General features: G+C 42.3%; 1 protein-coding gene across 1 annotated transcript in view; it reads left to right on the top strand.

Moving 5' to 3' along the window:
• Positions 1-27,971, top strand: part of GTF2H4 (general transcription factor IIH subunit 4) — a gene marked incomplete in the record, with an annotated part of 405,264 nt that overhangs the window by 336,509 nt on the left and 40,784 nt on the right. The window contains 1 exon segment of the mRNA XM_044084363.1: positions 2,717-2,795. Coding sequence (XP_043940298.1) covers positions 2,717-2,795 — 79 coding nt within the window.

Here is a 27,971-nt window from a genome sequence, read left to right as displayed (position 1 = left end):
CTTGTGTAGTATAAAATGTCAGGAGGCTGGAAACAAATTGTAGTTCTAGCCATTAGTGCTTATCTTCCCAGAACTGCACTATTCCCTAACTGCCATTGGGTTTAATTACTCCAAGCTCTAGACACAGCTCAAATAACTAGCCAAAGTCTGTCTGTCACAAAGTCCGAAAAGTGACTAAAGCACAGAAATTAGATTAACCCACTTTAGAGCTCAGAAAAATAACGGTGGAAACTAAAACCCAAATCAGTTTATAGACATAGCGTCAGATTTCTTTTTCCAGTAGCAAGCTTCAAATATACACACACGTGCATACACATGTGCACCTTTAATGCCTTTATTGCATCTCTAAGGGTGCACAGTCTTGGAGAGAAAAACCCTTACCTTGTTGCAAAAAAAAAACATGTGCTTATATGCACTTGCCAGATACAGGAAACTGGTATTTTGGTTCATTCATTTCATTTCAACAAGTCATGGTTCTGCACTGTGGCATTCAAGCATGCTCAGTGTTCCTACAGGAAGGGTTTAGGTGAAGAAGCTGTGTGGATACTAGCAGCACAACAGGACAGACACTACCGGTTGTCGTCTTTATTTTGTTAACATTATGTAATGTGTAGGTGAGGATGTGCATACTAGCAGCACGACAGGACAGACGCTCCCAGTTGTCTTATTTATTCTGTCAACATTATGTAATGTAACAGGATGGATGATTTTCTGGACATCAGAAGTCATAACAAGTTGAGTAAACTGATGCTTTTTACTGAAGACAGACCTGCTGTCAGTTATGGTCCTGTGGTAGTAAATGTAACGCAACATTATTAAAGATAGTGTAAGTACACAGCAAGTAATGTGTAGAATGATGTACATTAGAGAAGGTTGTAAGAAAATATGAGAATATGCATTAGAAAAGCTTATATGGAATCAGATGAGGATGTGCTTTTAGCAAGGTTATAAGGAAACTGAAGAGGAAATGTAAAATATAAAAATGGGAACACAGAAGTGGACTGTCCTGCTTTGCACCGGATTACTGCTTGAAGGATGGTTTAGCTGGGGGTGAGCTGCAGTTATTCAAGATAGGAAGAAGTCCACGAGATAGTGGTACATGGAAGGGCAGAATTTAATGAAGAGCGCCAAAGGATTTTTGCGTTAACTGTGCATCTCAGTTGGTCACATACAGGCTTGGATTGCTCAGTAAATTAGAGAGCTTAAAGTCTTGCTGTGCTTGATAGCTGCAGGAACATGTAGTGACAGAACTAATAGCAGGGTCTTGTTTTTCGAAGAAACAGCCAAGAAATTGTCTATTTGCCAGATGTTAAAATGATCTTGTGTTCACTAGCTTGGAAATACTGTGAGGATGAGGTGACTGGATGAAAACTTCTCAGGACCCACTGAAAACTGCACTGTGGATGGACTTAATTCTGAGGTGCTGCTTGTGGAGCCCCAAAACCAGACAGTGATTTCTTGTTATAAACTGCAAATCTTTGTTTGAGAAGGATTTGCAGAATGTATGTGGGGTTCTGTATCTGGGGTTCATCCTGATCTCCAAAATATATATATATATATATATATATATATATATATATATAATATTTATTGCCTTAACACCTGACCTTGTGGCCCAGATTGTGGCTGAAAAGGATCCACGATAACCAGTTAGATTTTCATCAAGATATGCGTTAATAACCTCTGCTTATGCTGTGTGGTTAAATACCAGTCAGTCAGTGATACTTCTAACTTAAAAGATAACCAAAGCCAAAAAATTAACTTTTTTTCCTTGGGGAGTAAAGCCCTTCCTGTATGTATTGGAGACTCCTGCAATCCCTTAGTTGTACGTCTGTGGTGAGGGAGGACTCTCTGAGAGTTCTGTCAGACTTTTTTTTTTTTTTTTTACCTGTAGTGTCATTTGGCCAGCAAGATGTTGACCTTAAATTTCCAAGAAATCCATTTCATTGGCTGTGATGTGATCGAAGCAGTTGGCTGTGATGTGATTGAAGCAGTTGGCTGTGATCTGATCGAAGCAATGAGCTCTCCCTGGACATAAATATTGTTTTGTGGAAGGTAGCTATGTAGAACAGACAGATGCTTTCAGAGAGGCCAAGAGAGGTAGTGAAAGTAAATGGAAAATAAAAACTCTTGTACATCAACAATGATATGAAATACAAGTTTGCATGTCCTTCATTTTTTTTAACATATTGTCAGTCTTCTTTTGGCTTTTCCTGGTTAGGGGACGCCGCAGCGGATCGCCTGTCCACTCATAATTGGCAGTGGAGTTTTACAGTGTTGAGCTGCCAGCCCGGCACACACACACACACACACACACACACACACACACCTAGGGCCGAGTGTCCAATCCACCTACAGCATGTCTTTGGGATGTGGGAGGAAACCAGAGCACCCGGAGGAAACCCACGCGACCACAGTATTGTCGATACAAAATTTAATTAATGTATTGAAGATTTTCAGCATTTGGTATGCCTTCCTTTCATAACATGGGTAAAGTGCTGTAATCTCACTGATATTTTTCACAGAAATATGATTTTGTTGAAAGTACTATCCTAGTGTTTTAGGATTATTTGTGAAAACATCCGTCGTTAAAGTATGCTTTAGCATTATTCTGGACAGTAATGTCAGCATGCATATGTTCCAGTAATTATTTTCTTGTAGTAAAGTAGATATGTAATGCACATCTTTTTGTTATTTTTACTAAATATAAATGCAGACACCGGTCCTGCCCCCAACAATAACTGATCAGGTTCGACTATGGGAACTGGAAAGAGATCGACTGAGGTTTACAGAAGGTAAGAAAAAAACTTGTCTTTGTCCTTAGAATTCAGAGCCGCACATTCTTTGGGGTATTTTACCATATTTCATAGTTTGAGGTGTCTGTTGCAGTAGATCCAAATAGTGAATATATCGTCAGCCAAGAGGCATCACCGACTATAATTTCATTTACTTAGCACCTGAAGACACAGGTAGGATGAGTGGTGGGTTTTATTTTTGCATCCCTCGCACTTCCTCTCTTTTTTACTCCTCTTCCGTCTGCATGCCTGTGTTATCATTTCTCAGTCTTCTCTCCATGGCATCCTTTACTGCAACTATTCACACTCACCTTGACTAATGTCATCATAACTCTGTGTATAATGTGCTGCTCTCCCCGAAGTATAAGCCGTTAATTCATTATGGCTACATCTTACCCAGAAAGCTCTTCTAAGCATGATTCTATTTTTCCATCAATGTTTTAAAATTGTTAACTGCTTTTTGAGTTAGATGTAGCATATTCTTGCATCTGTAAAATATGTATGTATTTTTTAGCATATCCTTATATCTGTAAAAGTGTTGCATTCTGTTTTTTGTGATCCTGTTTACCTGGGCTGTACCTGCAAGTGGTCCATTGAGATATGTGCACTACCCCAGTAAAGCAAATTTTAAATTAAATGATTAAAGACTAAAATAAAAAAAAATGCATTTCTTGCAGCACCAGCTGTCATTCAAGATTATAAAATGGGTGACACATTCACATGTTTGAGGCCTTTCCTACTACAGAACATCTCAGTGTAGTCCTACTTTACTGATTTACTAAGTGATTTCCTGGCCTCTGTGTCAGGATCTTATCCTCAAGGCTTAAACGGTTGCTTAGCAAGTGTCAGTATGATGTCCTTTCAAGGTCAGTGTTGCAGTATTCCTTATAAAAGGGGATATCCTGCCAAGGATAGCCATGTGCCTGACCAGCATACCAAAGCCTAGACCCTTCCAAGCATTCTATGCCCAACTTTTGACTTGCACCCAAATAAGTAAGGTACTTTAGGGGCATACGTACACTAAATCCTTGGAATTTCTTTGCTGCCTGTAAAAAAAAAGACATACTTGGTTTTTGATCTGTGAGTTGTCGGTCTTTGGCTGAGTCTTCCTGCTATGATGTCCAGTGCCTGTAAGAAGAAATTGGCATCAGAGACCTTTGCTGAGCAGCCCCACCTGGATATCTCCAAGACCTAGAGCTTATCTGTTCCAACACCAGTTCCTGCTATCATGTCCCAGTCAGAGGTTGATATGGAGCAGGCAGTCTGCACATCTGCTGGGTGTGAACTGTTGTCCAAAGGATATGAGAAGAGGAGAAACAAAACCAACTGTTGTACTGACAAAATGCACCAAACATAAACACCATAATTCTGCCCAAAAGAAGCTCAGTGAAGATATCCAGTTGAATAACTTTAATAGTATACGGTAAATAAGTTAAGTGCTTTTGTCCATTAAAAAAATGTTGTCCCTTTGTAATTAAATTTACAACTATGATGTTTCACTCTGCATGGTTTAAAGCCACTAGAGTTTACTTCCTTTCAGTAGTTCTGAAGAAGTCCAGAGAATTCTATGTCCCCTGAATCACCAATAGAGGAATTCTAATTTGGGGATACTGTACTCAAAATGATGCAATATTTCATTGGGTAAGTTCTCAAATGTTTGATGATCAGCTAAGATTATGCATTGCTTCAGATGGAGACTCTCAAGCTGTTCCTTGACTCCCAAGCTGTTCCTCCAGGTTTGGAGGCTTTGCTGGATACTTTTGTTGCTCCACCTCAATAGCCTGATTCTCAGCCTCCTGCTTCTAAAAATCTTTTTAGGGTTCCTGATGGTCAGAAGCTTTGCTTCAAGAATCCCATATCTGATCCTTCTGTCATTTCTATTTCAGCTGATGAGCATACTGAATTGATTTCTTCCCCCAGATTCTTGCCTTTTGAGAAAGTTAGCAGATGTATGGACAGATTCAGGAAGATGGTTTATATTTCTACTGCTTTGGCTTATAGGGCCATTGGCAATTAGACTCCTATAACCAGATATATTTTATCTCTTCTTTCCAAGCTTGGAAAAAATGCTCACTAGTGTGCCTGATTCTGATCAAAAGTCTATTGTGTATCCTTGCTTGGTTCTGCCTGTCAGGTTGCTAGACAGTCTATCAAGCGCAGTTGTGGCGATGCAGATGTTTCTTCCAGGACGACTGTGTCAAGGGCTTTCATTAAGAGATATTCTTGGCTGAAGCTTCAATTCCTTCTTGGGGATGATAAAGCCAAGTTATTGGATTCTACTTTGGTTACTGAAATCTACTGAAAATCTGTTTTGTTCTGTTGCTGCAGACCTGTTTAATGTTTTATAAGACAAGGGCAAGGTTATGTAGGATGTCATACAAGTTTTCCTTTCCCCTGTTACTAAGTATCATATCCTTCTGAAGCAGGCCTTTTTCTTAGGAGACGGCAAAGGCAACTTCTGAAGGGTAAACATCCCTCTAAGGGTAGGTTTCCTGATAAACAAGAACAAGATTCTAAAACCCAGAATCCTTCTTTTCCAGACAAACCTTCTTCCCTGGGACTATCTTCCGCACTCTTCCTTTGGCCACATTCCTCTTTATCAAAGGCTGTTACTGTCCTTTCCAGTTCGGCAATAGATCACCACAGACTAGTGGATTCTCTCCATTATCAAAACAGCTACAGAATGTCTTTGAAGTCTCTTCCACTTTTTCTTGACATTCCTCAACCTCCTCAAAACCATTTTTCACATCTTCCTCCTATTTTTCAAGATGTTTTGTTCTCAGGGCACTATTCAGCCATTTCTTCTCTCTCAAAAGGGCCAGAGGTTTCTATTCATGAATGTTCCTGGTCCAAAGGAAAGACTGTTCCTCAAGGCCTATCCTGGATCTTTCCTTTCTCAACATCTTCCTTCAGATGCCCAGTTTTAAGATATTAACTTTTCAAACTCCGTTTCCCATACTTTCTTCTCCAGGCTTTTTTAGTCTCCCTGGATCTGGATGCTTTTCAGGACATTTTTTGAGATTCTCTCTCTCTTCCTGTCATAATCCGTTCTTTGCTTTACCCTTTGGCAGTGCTGAGAGTGTTTACAAAGTGTCTAGCTCCAGTTATAGCATATTGTAAACTTCACGGCATTCAGAAATTTTTGTAATCTGGACAACCAGTTGATTTAGGCACCCTCTTCTGAACTTCTAAAGGACTTAGAATTCACAGTGGATCTCCTTCTAAGCCTTTGGCTCACTCTAAACCTAAAAAAAGATCACATTTGCTTGGGTTGCAGAATTCATACACTTTGACAACTTTCCTTCCTTTGGCCAAGGTTCTGTTTCTCAGAGTTCTTCCAGAACCTTCTTTCATTAAAAATGACCACTTCAGGACAGAGTGAAGAGACCTGGGGCTCATGCCATCCAGTACTGAGGAGGCTACAGTGGTACCTTAACAGTTTGGCTCCAAAATTGAAATCCATTAAACTTCCAGATTCCTGTCTTGCATTGCCTAAGGAAGGAGGTTATATGGAAGATCAATCAGATTTCCGTCAATGTAGGACTGACTTTTCTGATTCTCCTTCCCCATTTTAATTTCTCCAACTCTTTTGGGTTTCTATAGGGAATGGACCCCATTCCTAAGTCAAAGTATGATTAAAGTTTACTGAAATTAGTATTGTTTCAGTCTGTGATGTTAGCCAGAAGCATTGTTCGCAGCACCCGTAATGTGCCCAGTAATGACTTCTGCAATTCATATGGAGTTGCTTGCATCGGAAATGTATCAAACTATGATTATAATTTCTTTTTTTTTATAAGACCCATTGCTCCTACTACTATTGGAATTGTCTGGGTAATCTTCCACATTGCCGTCATTTCTACTTGTAAATCCTGGTATTTTAGGACTTTGTATCTCTGTCTCTGTACGTAAGACACTGTATTCACTAGGTGTAGCAATTTCAATGACCAATATCACTTTTGTCTTTTCATAGACTACTGTATCTGGTTTTATTCCATGTATTTTTTAAAGTGTTGGTAATGGGTGATCCCATGTAATAATATAAATGCCATCATTTTCTGAAATGCTTTGTGGCTCATGTTTCCAGTGCTTTTCAGTTAATTCAATCTTATAATGTTTGCACAATTCCCAATGTAGCAGTCTTGCCACCTTATGTCTTTCAGCATGTAGTCCTTCTGCCATTAGTATATCACAGCCAGCAACAACATGCTGTTTCCAACTCTGTTTTACAAAACCTACATTTGTCTGTTTCTCTAACATATTAAATGGACTTTATAAACCGACACGTAGTCCACTATCTTGGGCCATCAATGTTAATCTTTCATCTTTTGGTTTCATTTCATCTCTTAACCATTCCTTTGTTCGATCCTGATCAACATAAGGTTGTTCCAGTAGTTTTCTATACTTACAACTATATCTGTGCTTTTTCCTCATTTCTTGCCTTCTCATCTGATCCTTCACCTTATATTCTTTTATTTTTTGGGCACATTCAGTTCCTGCCTGATTTTTTATCTACTTCTGGCTTGATTTCAATTCCCACTTGACACTGATATGCTTCTGCTAAACTAAACTTGCACCATCTTAGATTTATTCTCCTCATGTTTTAAAATTTTCACTGTGTTTGGGTCTTGAGTTCTGCAGATATGTATGCTGTCCTATGATTGCAAATCTATACATGTAATCAATTTTGAGGAGGCCCATACCTCCTTCCGAACGGGGAATATTTAGTCTTGGTATACACTGATTTTTATAAATCATTTGACAAGCATGATGCATCCTCTTTGTTTTCCTGTCCAACAACTGATCCAACACCTTTTGGGGCCAGTCGCTCCAAAACTGTAAGTTAGGACAGGAAGGTCAAATTGGCTTATAACTTGGTCTTTGTTCCTAGATGTAAGTGCTATTTTCCATATTAATTTTAGTCTTACAAATTGTTCCTTAGTACGTTTTATTCACATTCGTTCATGTTTTATTGTTGATCTGTCATCACAGTTCCCAAATATTTATACACTCCCTTTTGCTCATTCCTTTACATCCCATTCCTGTCCCAAACTGATGTTTTCTTGGTGCTGCAGCTTTCCTGCGTAAAACATTTCTTTTTTACACATTTATCAAGACCAAGTGACATTCTTGTATCATCTGAAAAGGTCTGACCACTTGCAGTTGTTCTTTTAGTACCTCATCTGATGAACTGTATAGTTTTAAATCATCCACAAAAAGATGAGAAGTCTTTATACTTTGTTGTTTTCTGAAAGCCAGATTTTAGCCATGAACTAATCTGTTAAACAGTTTAATTGGTTAAGGGCAAAACAAAAGAGCAGCGGTGACAATAGTCACCCTTGAATATCCCCCTTTGAATTTGTATCCATGGAATAATGATTTGTCCTTTATCATGCATAACTACAAAGTGGTTTGCCATTGTTTCATGGTCATTGTAATGTAATCTATCAGTATAGGGTAAGCATTATTTTATCCATAAATGTGGGATACTATCAGATGTTTTTTTATAGTCTATCCATGCCATACTTAGATTCATCCCCCTTTTTACAGTTCTTCATTATGACTTGATCCTTTATTCCATATGACTTTTTGTTACCCTTTTGTTCTATTGTCATGGTTGTGTTTTTTTTTTCTAAATTACTATGAACTCTGTCAGCATCAATTCCAGTGTATATTTTATATGTCATCGAAAGACAAGTTATCAGTCTATAGCTTTTAGGATAGCTTGCAGGTTCGCGTTTAACTAGAATTATTGTTTTTCCTGTTAACCAGGTTGGTGTCTGTTCGTAGTGCACATATAAATAGTTCTTACTTATGGTTAAATCTTCATGTAAAGATGTTAATACTTTCATCCAGAAGTTAGGTACTGCATCTGGGCCTAGGGTTTTCCATTTAGGAGCTTTTCTTAACCTTGTTTCAATCTCTCTGGCCATTACTTCACCCCATCCCATATCCTGAATATTCAAACTTTTTTTTTTTTTTTTTACTTCTATCCACTTAGCATCTTTATGTTCCACAGATCTTCATAGATATGTCTCCAAAATGTAGCTATTTCTTCTTTTTTGGTGGTGTTTCAGTTCCTTTTGCCTTGTTTCCCAATTCTCTCTAAAACTTTTTTGGGTCAGTTAATCATTTCTTATTTTGTACTTTTCCTTTATATCTAACCTGCATATCTTTTAAGTTTTTCTGCCTGTGCTGATGTTTTTAGTTTATTATTTGTGATAGTGCATGATAGTTCCTGATACTGTACATTGCTTGTTTTAACAGTGACGCTTCTTGTCTTAACTGCTTGATACTTCCATGATGGCATTTGATTTCTCCCCTTACTTTCCCTTACTGCCCTTTCTTTTTGTGGTAAGACTTTATCTGTTAATTTAGCCGCACAGTAATGTATCCTATTTACTTCTGTTACATCAGATGAATCTTTATGAACAGTCCTAGTTACTGTGTTCATTTGTTTTATCAAACTTCTAACGTTTTGGGTTTTATTGACTTTCTGTAGTCTATTTCTTTCGTTGATCTTAATATGTCTATCCACCTGTATTAAATCAAACAGCTCTTCTCTTAGATCATTTTCTTCTAAACTGAGGGTACCTTTGCTCTCCATTTCTTGTGAGCATACTATAGAAAGTTTCAGAGCATCGCTCTGTCACATGCTCTTCAATTTCATCCTGTGTCATCTGTTGCTCTTTCGTATGGGAACTCACTGGCATATCACTCCACAACACTGACTCTGTCAGAGTTGCCACAGTGTCCTGATGTCCTTCAAGAATGCAACTGCAGTCATAATATATGGGTTGTCCTGCCTCAGGCAGCCCTCGGTCGGCCGGATTCCAAAGTCTGGGTCCGGCGTCGGCTGGTGTCGCCTCCTCTCTGACGTCAGAACGGCTGGAGTATAAAGGCATCGGCCGACGCCATCTTCTTCAGTCTTTCTTGCCGCGCGGTGCCCGAAGCAGAAGCAGTTTGCAAGTGCCGGTCGGTCAGCTCCTGTGTTTTCAGTACCGAAGTCATCTAAAAGCTAAGTACCCCGTTGGGGAACATTTTTTCTTGCCTCAGCCGATGTCAGAACAAATTGAGAAAGTTAATAATTGTTTGTCTTGTGGTAAACAAATACCTCATAAGGACTTCCATTCTTACTGCCTTCCTTGCCTGGGCCCAGACCACGACGTCTCGGCCTGTGCTGCCTGTGCTTGCTTTAATAAGCGCACTCTCAGGCGCCGGGCAGAATTTGCCGAAGACTTTTTCGGTGAATCTTTCGCGTATATCATGCCGTCGGATCAACCGACAACTCAATCTACCAAAAAACGAAAGGACCAGGACCGACATCCTCGGCCCGCGTCCACCACCGATGCAACTCCTAAACCCTCCGCTAGTGCTTCGGTCCCTTCGGAAGCGGTAATTCAACCGCTCCAGGCCGACGACACAGCGTTAACACGTCCTTCGGTCTCGGAGACCTCTCCGGTGCCGGTTGTTGATTTCCCTCCGGAAACCGAAGTTCTGGATCTACCCGACACCATTCCTGTAGACAAGGTTACTGCTGCACGTGGGGCTGCAAGGCCTCCTGTATCCATGTCCATCAAGGCCTTTGCACGTGCTAAGGCCGCCAGCCAGGCCAAGGCCCATCCTAAACCTGCTGCTCAGGCCCCTTCTTCTGATAAACAGATCATGTCTCTTGCTGCAGATCTTATTTCTCTTATCAGGGGGTCTCAGCCTCACCCAGACAGAGGTTCTCAGCCACCTGCAGAGAAAAGGCCCAGAACTGAGCAGGCTGACAACCTCTCTTCAGATGAAGCCTCTGGGGATTCTGAGCATTCAGATACCCAAGAAGAATCCTTCCAGGCCTATGAGGACTCTGATGCTGAGGAATCAATTCCCTCTGCCTCCCCTCCAGAGGATTTCTCGTTTGGTGAAGTCCTGCACTCTATGAGGGAACATTTTAAATGGCAGGGTCAGGAATTTTCTGATTCCAGGAAAAGGCTACGTACCTTCCTCAAGCTTCCCCAGCACAGACCTTTAGCTATTTCTCCAGTTATGGATGTTTTGGATGATGTTTTCTCTGACTCCAGTGCTAACCCTGATTCTCTCCCCCTGCTCCTGTCAAGCCAGACAGATATTATAGGGTCCCTGACACTCACAAAGATCTTTTTAAGGCCCACTCTGTGGATCTAGAAACTATTTCACAGGGCCCCAAGGGAGTGGCTACTTCCACTGCCAAGAATCCACTGCCAGCGGATAGGAAAGCTAGGTCTCTGGAGAGATGGGGTAAAAAAGTTTATACCTCTACCACCCTAGCCATGAGGTCACTTAACTGCCTTTTTCATATGTTTCAGTACCAGGATTTTTTACTGGATGATTTACAGAAAAAGTTAGCCTCTCCTGAGCCTATTGATAGAAAGGCATTGCAGGATCATATACATAACACTCAGCAGGTTAACAATCATTTTCTTCAGTGTGGTTATGATGCATTGGAGGCTTCATGTAGGGCAGCTATGACTGGGGCTGTGATACGTAGACATGCTTGGTTAAAAGATCAGCCATTGCCAGACCATGTTAAAGTAAAGTTACTCGATGCACCTCTGGAAAAACAGAAGCTTTTTGGTGCTAATACACAAGATGTGTTGAAATCCATTGAGGAAAAAGCTAAGTCAGTACAGACAGTCAAGGATTTCCTCCAGGTTCAGCCACCCAGATTCAGTAGAAACTGGCCTTCAAAGAATTGGTCCTTCCCAGACTCTGACAAGTTTCAAAGGGGAAAAAACAGGCATGCCCGAGGTAGAGGGCAATACCGAGGATCCTACAGGGGCCGCCAATGGCAACCTCCTAATCAAAGAAGTGGCGCAGGCAGCCCAGCTGCACCACAAGGACAATCACAATGACTTGACTTTCATACCGCCTACAAAGGCTCAAAGAGAAGCACCTTTGGGCGGAAAATTATCCTTATTCTCAAAAAACTGGCATATCTTAACCAAGGACAACTGGATTCTGGATTTAATAGACAAGGGTTACAGATTCCACTTCCATACTTTACCAACAAGACAAGGCATGCCAAACCTGCCACATCATCAAAGGGCAGAGGCACTCACTCAAGTTTCAAAGCTGTTAAGTATAAAAGCAATAGAAAGGGTTCCTCCTCAGGAACAAGGCCAGGGATTTTATTCAAGACTGTTCCTTGTTCCAAGAAAAGAAAACAAATGGAGGCCTATACTGGACTTGTCTACTCTAAATACTTTTCTCATTGTGCCAAAGTTCAAAATGCTGACGTTGCAGCAACTCCTTCCCATGCTGGGCAAGGGGTCTTGGCTGGTCACTCTGGACCTCAAGGAGGCATACCTGCATGTCCCAATCAGACAACGCTGCAGAAGATACCTCAGATTTCTTGCAGGGACAGAGCATTATCAATTCTCAGCATTGCCATTTGGCTTATCTACTGCGCCCAGAGTGTTCACGAAATGCCTGGCATCAGTAGTGGCACACTGCAGACTCCAGGGGATTCAAATATACCCCTACCTGGACGACTGCCTCATACAAGCAGACAACAAACAAACCTTAATAGCAAACTTGGACTATGTCATTCAACTACTGTAGGCCTTGGGATACACAGTCAACATTCAGAAATCAAGACTACTGCCATCCCAACAGATTATTTTCCTAGGAGCCAAACTGGACACAGAAATTCAAATGGCCTACCTCACAGAGGAAAAACAACAGCAGTTACCAGAGTACTTCAAAGGCCTAGCAAAGCTCTCCCAGCTGACTGCAAGGAAAATCCTGCAAGCCCTGGGGTTCATGGCATCTTGCATTCTTCTGATACCTTTGGCAAGACTTCATATGAGAAAGCTGCAATGGTACTTAAAAAGCTTATGGTCCCAACACAGCCAAAGCCTAGAGGACGTAATCCCACTCATTCCATGTCTGCAAAAATAATTTTTGTGGTGGGCTCAAGCAAGTCAGTTAAACAAAGGCATGTCTTTCAACAGACCTCAAGCAGGTCAAATGATTACAACAGACGCCTCAGATCATGGATGGGGGGCGCACATGGAGGGCAGATGCATTCAAGGTCTATGGACACCAAGGGAAATACATCTGCACATAAACCAAAAAGAGATGTTGACAGTGATGCATGCAATCGAGACTTTCGAAAAATCACTACAACAAGGACATTTGCTAATAAGGACAGACAATACCACTGTCATGTGGTATATAAACAAGCAGGGAGGCACTCATTCTTATCCCCTCTGCAGACTAACAATGATTCTCTGGGAAAAATCCCTGAGTCTGAAGATACATTTGCAATCCCAGTTTGTGCCAGGCAAGGAGAATGTACTGGCGGACAAGCTGAGCAGAAATTTCTTGGATCCACACGAATGGATGCTGCATCCTCACATTTTCTCACAAATAACAAAGACATGGGGAAGACCGGACATAGATCTCTTTGCTTCTCACATGAATCATCACCTGGAAAAGTTCTGCACAAGGACCCACCATCCTCTAGCCTAGAAAACAGATGCTCTCTCCTTCAGCTGGAATTCCCTAAAAATTTATGCATTCCCTCCTCTACCTCTGCTGACCAAGGTGATACTGAAGATCAAAGCAGAACAACCAACAGGCATTTTGATAGCTCCAGACTGGCCAAGGCAACACTGGTACCCATTGCTGTTGAGCATAACTCGGACCAAACCGTGGCCTCTGCCCCTATGGCCCCTACTTCTAACACAACACAATTACAGGACTGTCCATCAAAACCTGAAAACATTGCATCTGACAGCCTGGAGGTTACCATGACTCCTTCCGCTATCTCTCTTTCCAAAAAAGTTCAAGAGATCTTACTGGAAGCACGCAGACCTTCCACTAGAAAAACCTATTCAGCCAAGTGGAAGAGATTCAGCATCTGGAATGCCAACAAGGGTCAGGATACAACATTACTGAGTATACCTCAGATATTGGAATACTTGGCAGAAATGTTTCATACTGGACTCTCATATTCTTCTATAAAGATTCACGCCTCAGCAATCTCAGCAAAATACAATTGTGATCCACCAGTGTTTTCACATCCTTTGCTAAGACAGTTCCTAAGAGGGATAAAGAATATCAAACCTCCCAGAAAACAGCCAGTACCTGCATGGGACCTCAGTTTCGTTTTAGAAAAATTAACTCTTCCTCCTTTTGAGCCAGCAGCAACTTCAGAAATGCAATTTCTATCATGGAAAACGGTCTTTCTGTTGGCAGTCACATCTGCAAGAAGAGTCTCGGAGATACAGGCACTCATGGCAGTACCTCCCTTCCTCATTTTTCATCAGGACAGAGTTTCTCTAAGAACCAATCCTACATTCATGCCAAAAGTAATTTCCAGGGTGTCTCTAAATCAAGCTATTCACCTGCCTACTTTCTTCCCCAATCCTCAAAACAGGGAGGAAAAACTGCTGCATACTTTGGACATACACAGGCAACTACGCTACTACTTGGACAGAACTAAGGCCACCAGAAAGTCTGACCAACTGTTTGTAGCCTATGCTGCTGGAGTACAAGGAAAAGCAATCTCCAAACAAACGATTTCAAAATGGATTGGACATTGCATCAGATTCTGCTATTCTTTCCATGGAAAAGGTGTGCCAACCAATATTAGGCCACATTCCACCAGAGCTATAGCCACATCCACAGCTTTCCTAAGAGGAGTGGCTACAAAGGACATTTTAGAGGCTGCTACATGGAGCCCTGTGCATACATTTACCAAGCACTACAACCTGCCCTTATACTCCAGATCCCGAGCAGGCTTTGCTTCGGCAGTCCTGCAGGGCATTTTAGCTACACCATCCCTTTCTTAGTTCCATCCACCCCCAGCTTGGCTATGGTATTCAACCCATATGTTATGACTGCAGTTGCATTCTTGAAGGACATAGTACAGTTTTGTACCTACCATAAATGTAGATGTCCGATAGATATGCGACTGCAGTCGGATTTTCCCACCCTCCTACCCCTCTGCAACTTTCTTTATGGGTCCACTACCCCTATTCCTATTAGCTGGGGGTATCTCCTATGGTGTATCTGTTTATTACTGTTGTGCATGTCTGGAATTGTTTATCCATTCACCAAATTTAGCCTTCCTAGGAGGGCACCTGGCATCTGGGGCAAGAAACACTGAAGAAGATGGCGTCGGCCGATGCCTTTATACTCCAGCCATTCTGACGTCGGAGAGGAGGCGACACCAGCCGACGCCAGACCCAGACTTTGGAATCCGGCCGACCGAGGGCTGCCTGAGGCAGGACAACCCATATGTTATGACTGCAGTTGCATATCTATCGGACATCTACATTTATGGTAGGTACAAAACTGTACTTTCCTTCCCTTGCTGTGCAACTCCAGCTGAAATTTTGTACTAGTTTCCAGTGGAAGGCTGCAAAGTATATTTTTATGCCAACTGATCAGATGTTTCCCACTCCTTAATTTGGGCATCCATTGCTCTGTCTTGCTGTGATGTTATCAGAGTTGGATTTTGTACACTAAATCCTTCACTTTACAGGTAATCTGTTATTTTAACTTCTCCATTATTAATTCTCTTCTACTTTTCTTTGTTTTCTTTTAGATTTTCCATATCCGGGTGCCTTTGCTTGTATTTCTCTTCAGATATCTTTGGTGCTTCTCTTTTTATGTTTATTAGTTTTGCTTTCTTCTTTGCATAAATATTGCATCATGTTAAATGTCTGTTTCTTTCCCATGTCCAGATTTCTTCTTCAGATGTCTCCTGCTCCTCCTTACTTGGGGAGCTCGTTGATGTTCATAGTGTTTCACTGTTGCAGTCATTACACTTGGGTTATCTTGCTGGCAGGCTACCCGCAGTCAGCCTGAATTCCAAAGTCCTGGTTCGGCGTCGGTTGCTGTCGCTTCTTCCCTGACGTCAGTGCGCCAGGGGTATATAAGATGCAGCCGACACCATTTTCTTCGGTCTTTCTTGCCTCACGGTGCCTGAAGCAAAAGCAGTTTGCAAGTGCTGGTCGGCCGACTCCTGAGATTTTCAAAATTGAATTTCAGCTCCGATGTCTTCAATAAAGCTAAGTACCCCATTGGGGAAACTTTTTCTTGCTCCAGACCGATGTCGTTAAAAGTTAACAATTGTATTTCTTGTGGGAAGCAAATACCTCATAAGGATTTTCATTCTTACTGTATTCCTTGCCTAGGCCCTGACCACGACGTAGCTTATCGGTTTTGTGCTAGATTCTACCAACGCACTATTAAGCGTCGGTTCAATTTTGCTTTGCATTATTTTGGACAAAGGTTTAATTATACAATGCCGTCTGAACAACGACCGGAATTCATAAAAAACGCAAGGATAAAGATAAAGACAGGCATCCAAGGTCCAAATCCGATGACAAAGCCTGTTCTAGGCCAGTCGCCGGTTCTCAGTGAGGCGCTTTCGCAGCCCCTGACACCCTCTACCTCAGAGCCCAGGCCGCTTCCGACTCCCACGTGCAGACAGCTAGGCCTCTGGATACTCAAGGTATTGGGCCTATGGAAACCATTCCCTCAGATGGGTCTGGAGCTGCCGAGCAGGCATCGGTTTCTGAGGGTGTTTTCAGACCTACACAGCTTACTATCAGGACCTCTCCAGCAACCAAGGCAAAGTCTAAAACACCTTTAAAGAAACAAGTACAGCATTCTCCTGGACAGTCATCCATGCCAAAGAAACAGATGCTCAAAATGGCCGAAGACCTAATTACTTTAATCAGGGGTTCCCATCCCCCACCTGATAAAAGGCCTAGGCAAGACACTGATTATGATTCCTCTGATCAGGTTTCCCTTTCCTCTGATTCATCTTCAGAACAGCGATATTCTCTACCTCCCTATGAGGACTCTGATGCTGAAGAATCTATCCCTTCAGCCTCTCCTCCTGAGGACTATTCTTTTGAGGAAACTCTGCACTCCACGAGGGAACATTTCCATTGGGAGAGCCAGGATTATTCTGAATCCAAGAAAAGGCTCAGAGACTTTCTTTTATTACCTCAGCACAGGCCCCTTGCTATCCCACCTGTACTAGATATTGTTGATGTTTTTTCTGAATCCAGTTTGACCACTGATTCTCTGCCACCTGCACCAATCAAACCAGACCGGTACTACAGGGTTCCAGATTCTCATAAATTTCTTTATAAAAACCCTGCTGCTGATCCAGAACTATTTCTCTGGGTCCCAAGGAGGTTAAAGCTTCCACTGCAAAATACCCTGTTCCCTCTGATAGGGATTCCAAAGCACTGGACAGATGGGGAAAGAAAGTTTACACCTCTGCCACTTTAGCAACTGCCAGTTTCACATGATTAAATATCAGCAATACTTAATGTCTTTATTGAAACAGAAAATGTCTACAAGCACTGAATTTTCTGAGAATAAGTAAATGCGAGATTTATTGCATGCAGCTGAACAAGTGGGAAAGCATACTTTGCAATGTGGTTTTGATTCATTAGAGGCTTCTTGCAGAGTCGCTGTTACAGGCTCTGTCATTCGAAGGCATGCTTGGTTAAAAGAACAGAGTTTACCTGATCATGTTAAAGTAAAATTATTGGATGCTGCATTACAGCATGATTCTTTGTTTGGTGCTAAGGCAGAGGAAGTGTTAAAGAAAATGGAGGATAAAGCAAAATCTATGCAGACAGTAAAGGATTTCTTACAGGTTCAGCCACCTAGATTTAGTAGGAACTGGCCTACAAAAAATTGGTCCTTTCCAGTGTCAGACAGACCACAAAGAGGCAGATCTCAGACCCAAGGTTCATACAGACCCAGACAATGGGGTGCTTCAGCCACCAAAGGCAGAGAAGACAAATCACAACCTTACAGGAAGCAGTCCCAATGACTTTCCTCTACCAATACCAAGCACTTACCTCTTGACCAGCACCCTTGGGAGGGAAACTAGCACTTTTCGCACAAAACTGGCACATGATCACCCAAGACAAATGGGTTCTGAATATTGTTTCTCAGTGTTGCAGGTTCCACTTTCACACCCTTCCAAAGTTAAAAGGTATGCCAGACCTGCCACACAATCAGTGGACAGAGGCACAAAAACAAATTTCAGCTCTCATGGACATGAGGGCTATTCAAAAAGTACCACAGCAAGGACAGGGACAAGGATTTTACTCAAGACTTTTCTTGGTACCCAGAAAGGACAAAGCCTGGAGACCTTTACTGGACCTGTCAATCCTAAATACTTACCTGGACGTCCCAAAATTCAAAATGTTGACACTGCAGCCACTTCTGCCCATGCTGGACAAGAAGGCTTGGCTAGTTACTTTAGACCTTAGAGGCCTACCTGCATGTCCTAATCAGACTTCTTTTGCAGAAGGTTCCTCAGATTCATAGCAGGCTCAAAGCATTATCAATTCTCTGCACTGCCCTTTGGCTTATCTACTGCGTCCAGGGTCTTTACAAAATGCTTGGCACCAGTAATTGCATTCTGCAGACAAAAAGGAATTCAAATTTATCCATACTTGGACGACTGCCTTATTCAAGCAGAGAGCAAGGACATTCTACTACAGCATCTGGCGTTTGTAAAAAGATTACTAATTTGCCTAGGGTACACAGTAAACGAAAAGAAATCAAAACTAGTGCCCTCTCAAGAGATGATATTCCTGGGTGCAAGCTTAAATACAACTGCCCAGATGGCTTATCTCACGCCAGACAAAGGCAACTGACTCATTACTTTCAAAAGATGGCAACAAAGATCCAGTTACCTGCAAGGAAAATTCTGCAGGCTTTGGGCTTCATGGCATCCTGCATCCTACTAATTCCATATGCAGGACTGCATATGAGGAAGCTGCAATGGTATCTAAAAAGTTAAAACACAGACCAAAAGTTCGCAGAGTAAAACAATGGCAGGGAACTCGAATATTCAGACTGATGCAATGTAATCCAAAAACCAAAAAGTCTCAAATCGCCAAGTAGGTAAAAACAGGTTTATTCGAATAAAAATGCGGTGAGCGCTTTCACTAAAATAGCTTCATCAGACCATCTTACAAAAAACACTAGCAAGCACACAGTTTAAATATATAAAAAGGCGCCAAAATTGCAGTTCCTTAAAGCAACATACTACATAAAAATTATATGAGTATCTACAAATCTAAAATTTTAATCCATGATTAAACAATAAAACAGTGAAGCATGGAAAACTAATAATGTTTTTAAGGACATGCTATACATAAACCTCCTGACATTATAATGACAATATAGTATGGTAAGAACAATGTATATTCACTTCTGAACTTTGAGTCTCCTTGATTGTAATAAGGGACGTAAGGGAACCCTGCCATTGAGTCCAGGAGGCAGATCTGCCCTGAACTTAATTATCCAGTTGACTTCACAATTCTCCGTATGATTCTCAATATCTCCCCTTCTGGAGGTCCTATAAATCTGCTGGAGAATCCTAAATCTAAACTCATGATGGGGTCCACTGTCAATGATATGTTTTGCAAGGGCATTGTAGGAATGGGCTTTCCTGATGTGATACGTGTGTTCACGTATCCTGTCCCTTAGGAGGCGGTTGGTCTTGCCTACATAATATGCTGGACAGGAAGTGCAGGTTGCTAAATACACAACATCTTTCGACATACAATTGCCTTTAACCTTGATAGTGTAATTGCCCAATCCATGAGGGGGACTAAAAATTGGATCGGAAAGGATGTAGGAGCAAAAATTGCATCTAAGGCAGGGTTCCATGTAAGGTCCTTCTGTGTGTTTCTCATATGGGGTTGATTTCGGATGACATAATAACTGCTTAATGTTCTTTTTATTGCGATAGACAAATTTGGGTTTATCCCCCGTGAATTTCTTAACTATGGGGTCTACGGACAGAACATGCCAATGTTTCATAATGGCATCTTTAATGACACCAACATCTTTGGTATAATACATTGGGAATATCATATCATTGTTCTGTACAGAACATGTATTTAGTTGTGGTGTTACTATATTACTAACACGAGCCATGGCTGCTTCTTCAGAGAAGTAGGGCATGGCTCTGTTACTCCTTAGTGTTGAAATTCCCTCCATGCCTTTACTAACATCTAAGGTGCTATAACCACGTTCCCTAAACATCTTGTCCAAATTTTCCATACCTAGTACAAAATCAGAGTCACGTGGAGTATATCTAGAAATCCGTAGTATGGAAAATGTGTAGTATGTTGCTTTAAGGAACTGCAATTTTGGCGCCTTTTTATATATTTAAACTGTGTGCTTGCTAGTGTTTTTTGTAAGATGGTCTGATGAAGCTATTTTAGTGAAAGCGCTCACCGCATTTTTATTCTAATAAACCTGTTTTTACCTACTTGGCGATTTGAGACTTTTTGGTTTTTGGATTACATTGCATCAGTCTGAATATTCGAGTTCCCTGCCATTGTTTTACTCTGCGAACTTTTGGTCTGTGTTTTAACTTTGTATTGCTGTTCGTTGCAGAGTATTAACTTCGTGTGGATTGCTTTTTTGTTTAAGGTATCTAAAAAGTGTTTGGACTCAACATTGCCACAGCTTGGAAACAATGACTCTTATTCCCTGCCTACAACAGGAGTTTCGATGGTGGGCAGTAGCCTGTCACCACAACAAGGGACAGCCTTTCACTTTACCCACTGCCAGGCAGACACTAACAGACGCATCGGATTATGCCTGGGGGGCACACATGGCAGGAAAATGTATCCAGGGCATGTGGGCCAAGGACAAAATGCATCTTCATATCAATCAAAAGGAGATGCTAGCTGTACAGAATGCCCTGACAGCCTTCAAGGACCTACTACAGCCAGGACAACTATTGCTAAAGACGGACAACACTACAGTTATGTGGTACATAAACAAGCAAGGGGGCATACATTCCTACCCCCTATGCAGGCAAGCCATGATTTTGTGGAACACAGCACTGACCTATCAAGTACATCTGCAGGCACAATTCCTGCCAGGAAAGAAAAATACTCTGGCAGACTAAGCAGAAACCTCATGGACCCTCACGAGTGGCAACTAAACCCACATGGACCCTCACGAGTGGCAACTAAACCCACAGGTTTTCAGCATGATAACAAGGAAATGGGGATGCCCGGACATAGATCTTTTTGCATCCCCTCACAACTACCAACTACAAAAGTTCTGCATAAGGATGCATCACTCACAAGCATGGAAAGTGGATGCTCTATCATTCAGCTGGAAAACACTAACAGTTTATACCTTACCACCACTACCTTTACTCCCCAAGGTACTCCTAAAAGCCAGACTAGAAAAGCCAAAAATGATTTTGATTGCCCCAGACTGGTCACGCCAGCACTGGTACCCAATCCTAAAGAGCTGGTCTCGAGGCCCAGCCTGGACTTTGCCTCATATTCCTCGTCTGCTGACTCAACAAAACAATCAGATCCTACACAGCCAACTCAAAACCTTAAATCTGGCTGCATGGCAAATATATCTACTACGAACACATCTCTCTCTAAGGCTGTTATGGATGTCATCCTGGAAGCCAGGAGGCCCGGCACCAGGAAATCTTATGCAGACAAATGGAAAAGATTCTGTGTTTGGAACCAGGCACAAGGGCTAGATCCACTTGTCCCAAATATCCCTCAGATTTTACAATACCTTAATGAGATGCTGGACAAGGGCCTATCCCTCTCATCTATCAAAATCCATGCCTCTATTTCAGCTCACAATACAGAACCTCCTATTTTCTCTCATCCACTTCTAAGACAGTACCTCAGAGGGGCAAAAATATAAGACCCCCAAGAAGAGCACCGATACCGGCATGGGACCTCAACTTTGTCTTGGAAAAACTTACACTGCCTCCTTTTGAACCAGCCAGTATGGCTGATATTAAATTCTTATGGAAAACTGCTCTGCTCCTAGCAATAACTTCTGCAAGAAGAGTATCAGAGTTACAGGCATTAATGGCAGTGGAACCCTTTATCATGTTTCATCCAGACAGGGTTTCTCTAAGGACAAACCCAACCTTTATGCCAAAAGTAGTATCCAGTGTGGCACTCAACCAAACCATTCATTTCCCAACATTTTATCCAAGTCCCCAGAATAAAGGGGAGAAAATTCTGCATTCTTTGGACGTACACAGGCAGCTACACTTCTATTTGGACAAAAGAAAAGCTTTCAGAAAAACTGAGCAGCTGTTTGTAGCATATGCTGCAGGTTCACAGGGAAAGACCATTTCAAAACAGACAATTTCAAAATGGATTGGACATTGCATTCGGTTCTGCTATGCACATCATGGCAAGTCAGTGCCTAAGAACATTAGGCCACATTCTACCAGGGCAGCAGCCACTTCAACAGCCTTTCTCAGAGGAGTACCTACCAAGGGAATTTTGGAGGCTGCAACTTGGAGCTCACTGCACACTTTTTTACCAAGCATTATCACTTACCTCTTTACTCTAAATCCAGAGCAGGCTTTGCCACTGCAGTTCTTCAGGGCCTCCTAGCCTCTCCTAATTCTATTTAGATCCAGCCACCCTACCTCAGCTTTGGGATTCAATCCAAGTGTAATGACTGCAACAGTGAAACACGATGAACATAGTACAGTTGTGTACCTACCATAAATGTAGATATTCGAGTGTGTTCACTGTTGCAGTCCAGGTTACCCTCCCTCCATCCCCCTCTCTTTGCTGGGACTTATCTATACTTTCCTATCTTATACAACCTTTGTGGTGTATTTGCTTGTAGATGAAGGTATTGTTTTTATTTACTGTATGTTTTGATTAGCAATATGCATTGCCTACCTTCCTGGGGGCACCTGACATCTGGGGCAAGAAAAACTGAAGAAAACACGTCGGCTGCATCTTGTATACCCTGACGCACTGACGTCAGGGCAGAGGCGACAGCAACCGACGCCAGACTAGGACTTTGGAATTCAGGCCGACTGCGGGTAGCCTGCCAGCAGGATAACCCAAGTGTAATGACTGCAACAGTGAATACACTCGAACATCTACATTTATGGTGGGTGCACAACTGTACTTTTCATTATGTTGTGAAATAACCTGTGTTAAACTTTCTGTACTAAATCCTTCACTTTGCAAGTATCGCCTTCTATTTTTTTTTATGTTCTACTTTACTAATCTTATGTTCTGCATTCCCTCTTTGTGATCTTATTTTTTTTGTATTGTGAAATTTTCCATATCTGGATGCTTTTGCCTGTACTTCTCCCCGAATATCTTTGGGGCTGCTTTTTTTGTATTGATTGATTTGGCTTTTTCCTTTGCATAAATATTGCACCATATTATCGTTCTCTCTCTACCCCCCCCCCCAATGTCCTTATTTCTTTTTTTATACTTTTCACAAGTCTCTAGATTTTGTTCTTTATATTTTTTGCACTTCCTCAGTTGCTCCTTTTTCCAAACGCCCCAAGGTTTCTTGGTCTATATAATGTTTTTCATAAATATGCTGTATTAATGAACATTTTTATTTTAAGCTTCTGATAGTTTTTCTTGTACTAGTATTTTTCTTTCCTCTAATTTCTAATCTTAATCTTTTTGTATACCTTCTGTCTGGAAATTCTGGATTTATTGCATAGTAGTAACAATACATGTGGCTCTTTTTTGGCCTATCAGTGTTTGTGAACTGCTACTTCCTTCTACAACAGGGGAGCACCCTCCCCCCGGGCCTGGCCTAACCCCATTACAGGAATGTTTTTGTGTCTTTTTTTGTGTCTTGAGGATTCTGCACTGTCATTTTTTCCAGTCTTGGCACCAGTGCACCTACCAGGATTGGACACTTTTTTATCTTGGGTGTTGTGCTTTTTTATTTTTTAACCTACTTCTGTCCATGATATATGCTATAAAAAATACACTCTGTATATCGGTGTCATCTTGGTGAGATTTTGTGAAAAACAGGGTCCCCCTTGTAAAGGTACTCACCAAGACTCGAGGATGAATTCAGTTCCAGCAATATTGCTCTCCCTTGCTTACTGATTTATCATCTCTCCATTTGGACCTTCCTGTCGGGCGCTGTTTACTGATGCTCCAGACCAAGCCTGGGGGGCTTGTTCCATCAGTACAGGGGATTTGGTCTTCTCAAGGGAGGAAAACTGATGACATCAGTATCAAGGTGATGAGAGCTTTGATTCTGGATCTTCAGTCCCTGCACTGCCTCTAGTCTAAGTCCCCTCACAGTGCTCATAGACGACAACAACAGTCATATGGTACATCAACAAGCAGAGAAGGTCAAAGTCACCTTTGCCAGCTGTCCAGCACAGTTTAGTTCTTCATGCAGCCTGTACACTTCAGACAAAATATTGGTCATGAATGGAGTATTCCTCAAATAGATCTTTTTACCTCCCCCCAGAAGGTGCAGCTCCACTGGTTCTGTTCCAGGGTGCTAAGCCTTTTGATGGAAAATGGATGTCATTCCCTCCTCTTGGGAGGGGATGTTTGTCCATGCATTTCCCCCCTCTACCTCTTTTTCTTCCATCTTCTGTCAAAGGTCCTACGCAAGATTCTGTTAGGCTAAAAATCTTGTTGGTGACTCCCTTTTGACTCAGACAGCATTGGTTTCCTTTTTCTCACGTGGCCAAAGGCAGTCATCACAAGTTACCTCACAGGATGGATTTGCTGAAAAAAGACAAAGGGCTCACTCAGTAACCATCATCTTCTCACCCTACAGTTGACTCTTTGGGTGATAGGGTATAATTCCTTTTAGACATCATTGTTTGTGGACATACTCCAGTATTTACAGGAGGCTACAAAATCAAACACAAGAACATCTTATGTTTCTGAATGGAAAAGATTTTTTCTAGTGCTATAGACAAACCCAGGCCCCTTTGCTGTGGGCATTTGTTGGGTTTTTATGTGTGAGTTGTTCAACACTGTTTTTTCTTATTCTTCTGTTAAAGCCCATTTGTCAGCCATTCCATAGGTTCATAGGTAGATACTAGGCTATCTGCCCTAGGGCATTTACAAGCCTAGCCAGAGTGTGTTTGGCTTTTGCCACCCTTTTAGATTAGATGACTGTGCCCCAGTATAGTAGGTCACAGAAGATAGCCCATATAGGTTAGTTTAAAGTGCCCCTGTCTAACAGTGACACAGAGGAGATCCCAGGGGCAAATCTACGGTCTCCCATCCAATCGTCAAGATTCCTCTTGAAGAGGGTCAATGAGGGGCTCTGCCTAACCTGGATTGGGATTTTGTCCCAGAGTGAGGGGAGCCTCTGGGATATGAATCTCTCTCCAGCATGTCCTATTTATTTCTGTGCTGAGGTTTAAGTCACTGGAGCGTGAAGCTCCAAGGGATTTGGATTTCCTGAGGTGGAGCATGTCCATTAATTCTGGGTTGGACATGGCTTTATACGTCAGGCACAGATCTCCTCTGAGTAGGCGGTAAGCAACTGAGTAGAGCTGGAGTTTCTTTAGTCTAGCTGCATAGGGCATCTGTTTGAGTCCCTTAATCCTCTTGGTGAGGTACTTTTGGGGTCTTTCTAGTTGTTGCAGGTGTCTGGTAAGGTACATTTCAAATGGGGCATTGTACTCATTTATGGGCCTGATGAGTGATGAGTAGAGGGGCACAATTACCTCTCTTGATCTAGATGTGAACCCTTTCATAAGGTGGGCTATATAGAAGGTCCTTCTAACCACCTTGGCGATGTGATTGTCAAAGGAAAGATTACTATCTACTTGGGTCCCCAGATCCCTAATTACTTCTTCCGTACTTAATGGATTACCACCTATTTGGTAATTTGTGGGCACTGTTTTTCTCAAAGGGGATGACTATGCACTTTTTGGCATTTAGCTTCAGGCCATGGCTCTGGCACCAGTTGTCTGTCTCTGTGAGACCATTTTGGAGGATGCTTGTGTCAGCTGGCGAGTCGATTATGGCCCCCAGTTTGCAGTCGTCTGCGAACTTGGTCAGCCAAAGTCCTTTTGTGTTAGCCTGTACCTCAGAGAAATGTATACCGAACAGGAGAGATCCGAGGACTGAGCCCTGTGGGACGCCACTTGTAACTGGTTTAGAGTCTGACATGGCACCTGCAATTCTGACCACGTGGGTTCTATCCCTAAGCCAGTTTGCAACCCATCTTGTGACATAGGGGTTGATATTTAAGCTGGTGAGCTTGCTTATGATGCCCGAGTGGGGTATTGTGTCGAAGGCTTTTGCAAGGTCAAGGTAGGCTGTGTGGACTACCTTCCCATCATCTATGGCTTTGGTGACTGTTTCAAAGAAGTCGACCAGGTTTAAGAGGCAAGATCTGCCTTTAACAAAGCCAAATTGGGTAGGATCCTGTGTTTGGAGGATGTTCTTCATTCCACATTGCTGCAGTCCTAACTATTGGGTAGTCCGCTGTCCAGTCGGCCCGAATACCAAAGTATATGGCTGACGTCGGTCAGGGCGCATTAGACTGACGTCAGTACGTCAGGGTACTAATGCGCATGACCGACGTCATATCCTCAGTCTTTTTTGCCGCATGGTCCGATGCAGAAGCAATTTTGCGAGTGCAGGTTGGCGTTCTGAAAGTTTCTGAAGTCAGAGTTTCAGACCGAATCAAAGTTGGCTAAGTACCCCGTTGGGGAATATTTTGGTTTTTTCTTGCCTCAGTATTTAACCGGATGTCAGAAAAAGTGAATAACTGTATTTCTTGTGGGAAACAGATACCTCATAGGGATTACCATACTTTGTGTATACCTTGTTTAGGGCCTGAGCACGACGTTGTTGGATGCCGCTCTTGTGCTAGATTTAACAAACGCACTATTAAGAGAAGGTTAGACTGTGCCAGGTTAGTGTTTGGGAAGCGTTGTAATTATAAAATGCCGCCGGATGCTCCGGCGCTTCGACTAAAAAGCAAAGATAAAGCAGCAAAGCCTAGGGTGGAGGAACCGACAGTCCCAGACGACGGTTCTTTGGAAGGCTCAGTGGAGCCGGAGGTTTTGCCAGGTGTCTCTTTGGAGTCTCAGGAAGAGACTTTACTGTTACAGGATGTATCCTCTCAGGAAGTAGGCCAGGCTGAGGGGCTTCTCAGGTGGCTGTTCTTCCCTCTCTTCCTAAGGTGGTTAGAGCCTCTCCTTCAGTTTCCAAGGCTTCCTTGAGGGCAGGCCAAGTTTAGTTTCTGTGGGGTTTCTCCTAGTACTTCAGGATCTTTGCCTAAGAAACATATGCTTAAAATGGCAGAGGATTTGATTACTATGATTAGGGTTCTATGCCCTCCTGATAAGAGGCCTAGGGTGGAACCTGAGTTTGAGAGTTTTGAGCAATGCTCGGAGGCTTGAGTCTTGGCTGAAGACTTGCAGGAGTACCCTCCTTATTCTGATTCTGATGTGGATGATTCTACTCCTCCTGCTTCTCCTCCTGAGGATTTTTCATTTTCAGAGACTCTGCATTCCATGAGGGAGCATTTTAAATGGGAAGGTCAAGATTTCTCTGATTCCAGGAAAAGGCTTAGGGAATTCTTGTTTTTACCCCAGCATAGGCCTTTAGCTATACCTCCTGTTTTGAATGTGGTGGAAGATGTGTTTGCAGAGGCTTCCCTGAATCCTGATTCTTTGCCTCCTGCCCCAGTTAAACCGGATAGGTATTATAGGGTGCCTGAAGCTCATAAGTATCTTTTAAGAGTCCTAGGGCAGACCCAGAAACTGTCTCTCAGGGGCCTAAAGGTGTGAAGGCCTCAGTTGTTAAAAATCCTGTCCCTCCTGATAAAGAGGCAAGGGCTTTGGATAGATGGGGAAAGAAAGTGTATACTTCTTCCACTTTAGCCATGAGGGCGTTGAATTGTCAGTTTCACATGTTAAAATATCAGAATTATCTTCTTTCACAGTTGAAATCTAAGGTGGATGCTCTGGCGGAAGGTATTGAGTGTAAAGAGTTGCAGGATTTAGTTCATGTGTCTGAACAAGTAGGTAAACATTCTTTGCAGTGTGGTTTTGATGCTGTGCAGGCCTCCTCCAGGGTGGCTGCCACTGGTTCTGTTCTTCGAGGCACGCCTGGCTGAGAGATCAGAATTTAGCTGAGCATGTTAAGACAAGGATTTTGGATGCTCCTTTACAGTCTGATGTGTTGTTTGGTTCGCCTGTGGAAGCAGTTTTGAAGAAAATGGAGGACAAGGCTAAGTCTATGCAAACTGTTAAAGATTTTTTACAGGTGCAGCCTCCAAGTTTAGTAGAAATTGGCCTACTAAGGGATGGACTTATCCTGCTTATGATTCCCAGTCTAGGGGTAGGTCTAGACGTGGTAGGGGCAGAGCTCAGGGTTC

This window comes from Protopterus annectens, chromosome 9.part0 (genome assembly GCF_019279795.1).
Source record: "Protopterus annectens isolate FY-2018-M chromosome 9.part0, PAN1.0, whole genome shotgun sequence".
Lineage (NCBI taxonomy): Eukaryota > Metazoa > Chordata > Ceratodontiformes > Protopteridae > Protopterus > Protopterus annectens.
Note: the sequence above shows the minus strand (reverse complement) of the source record. Positions and strands in the feature narration are given on the sequence as shown.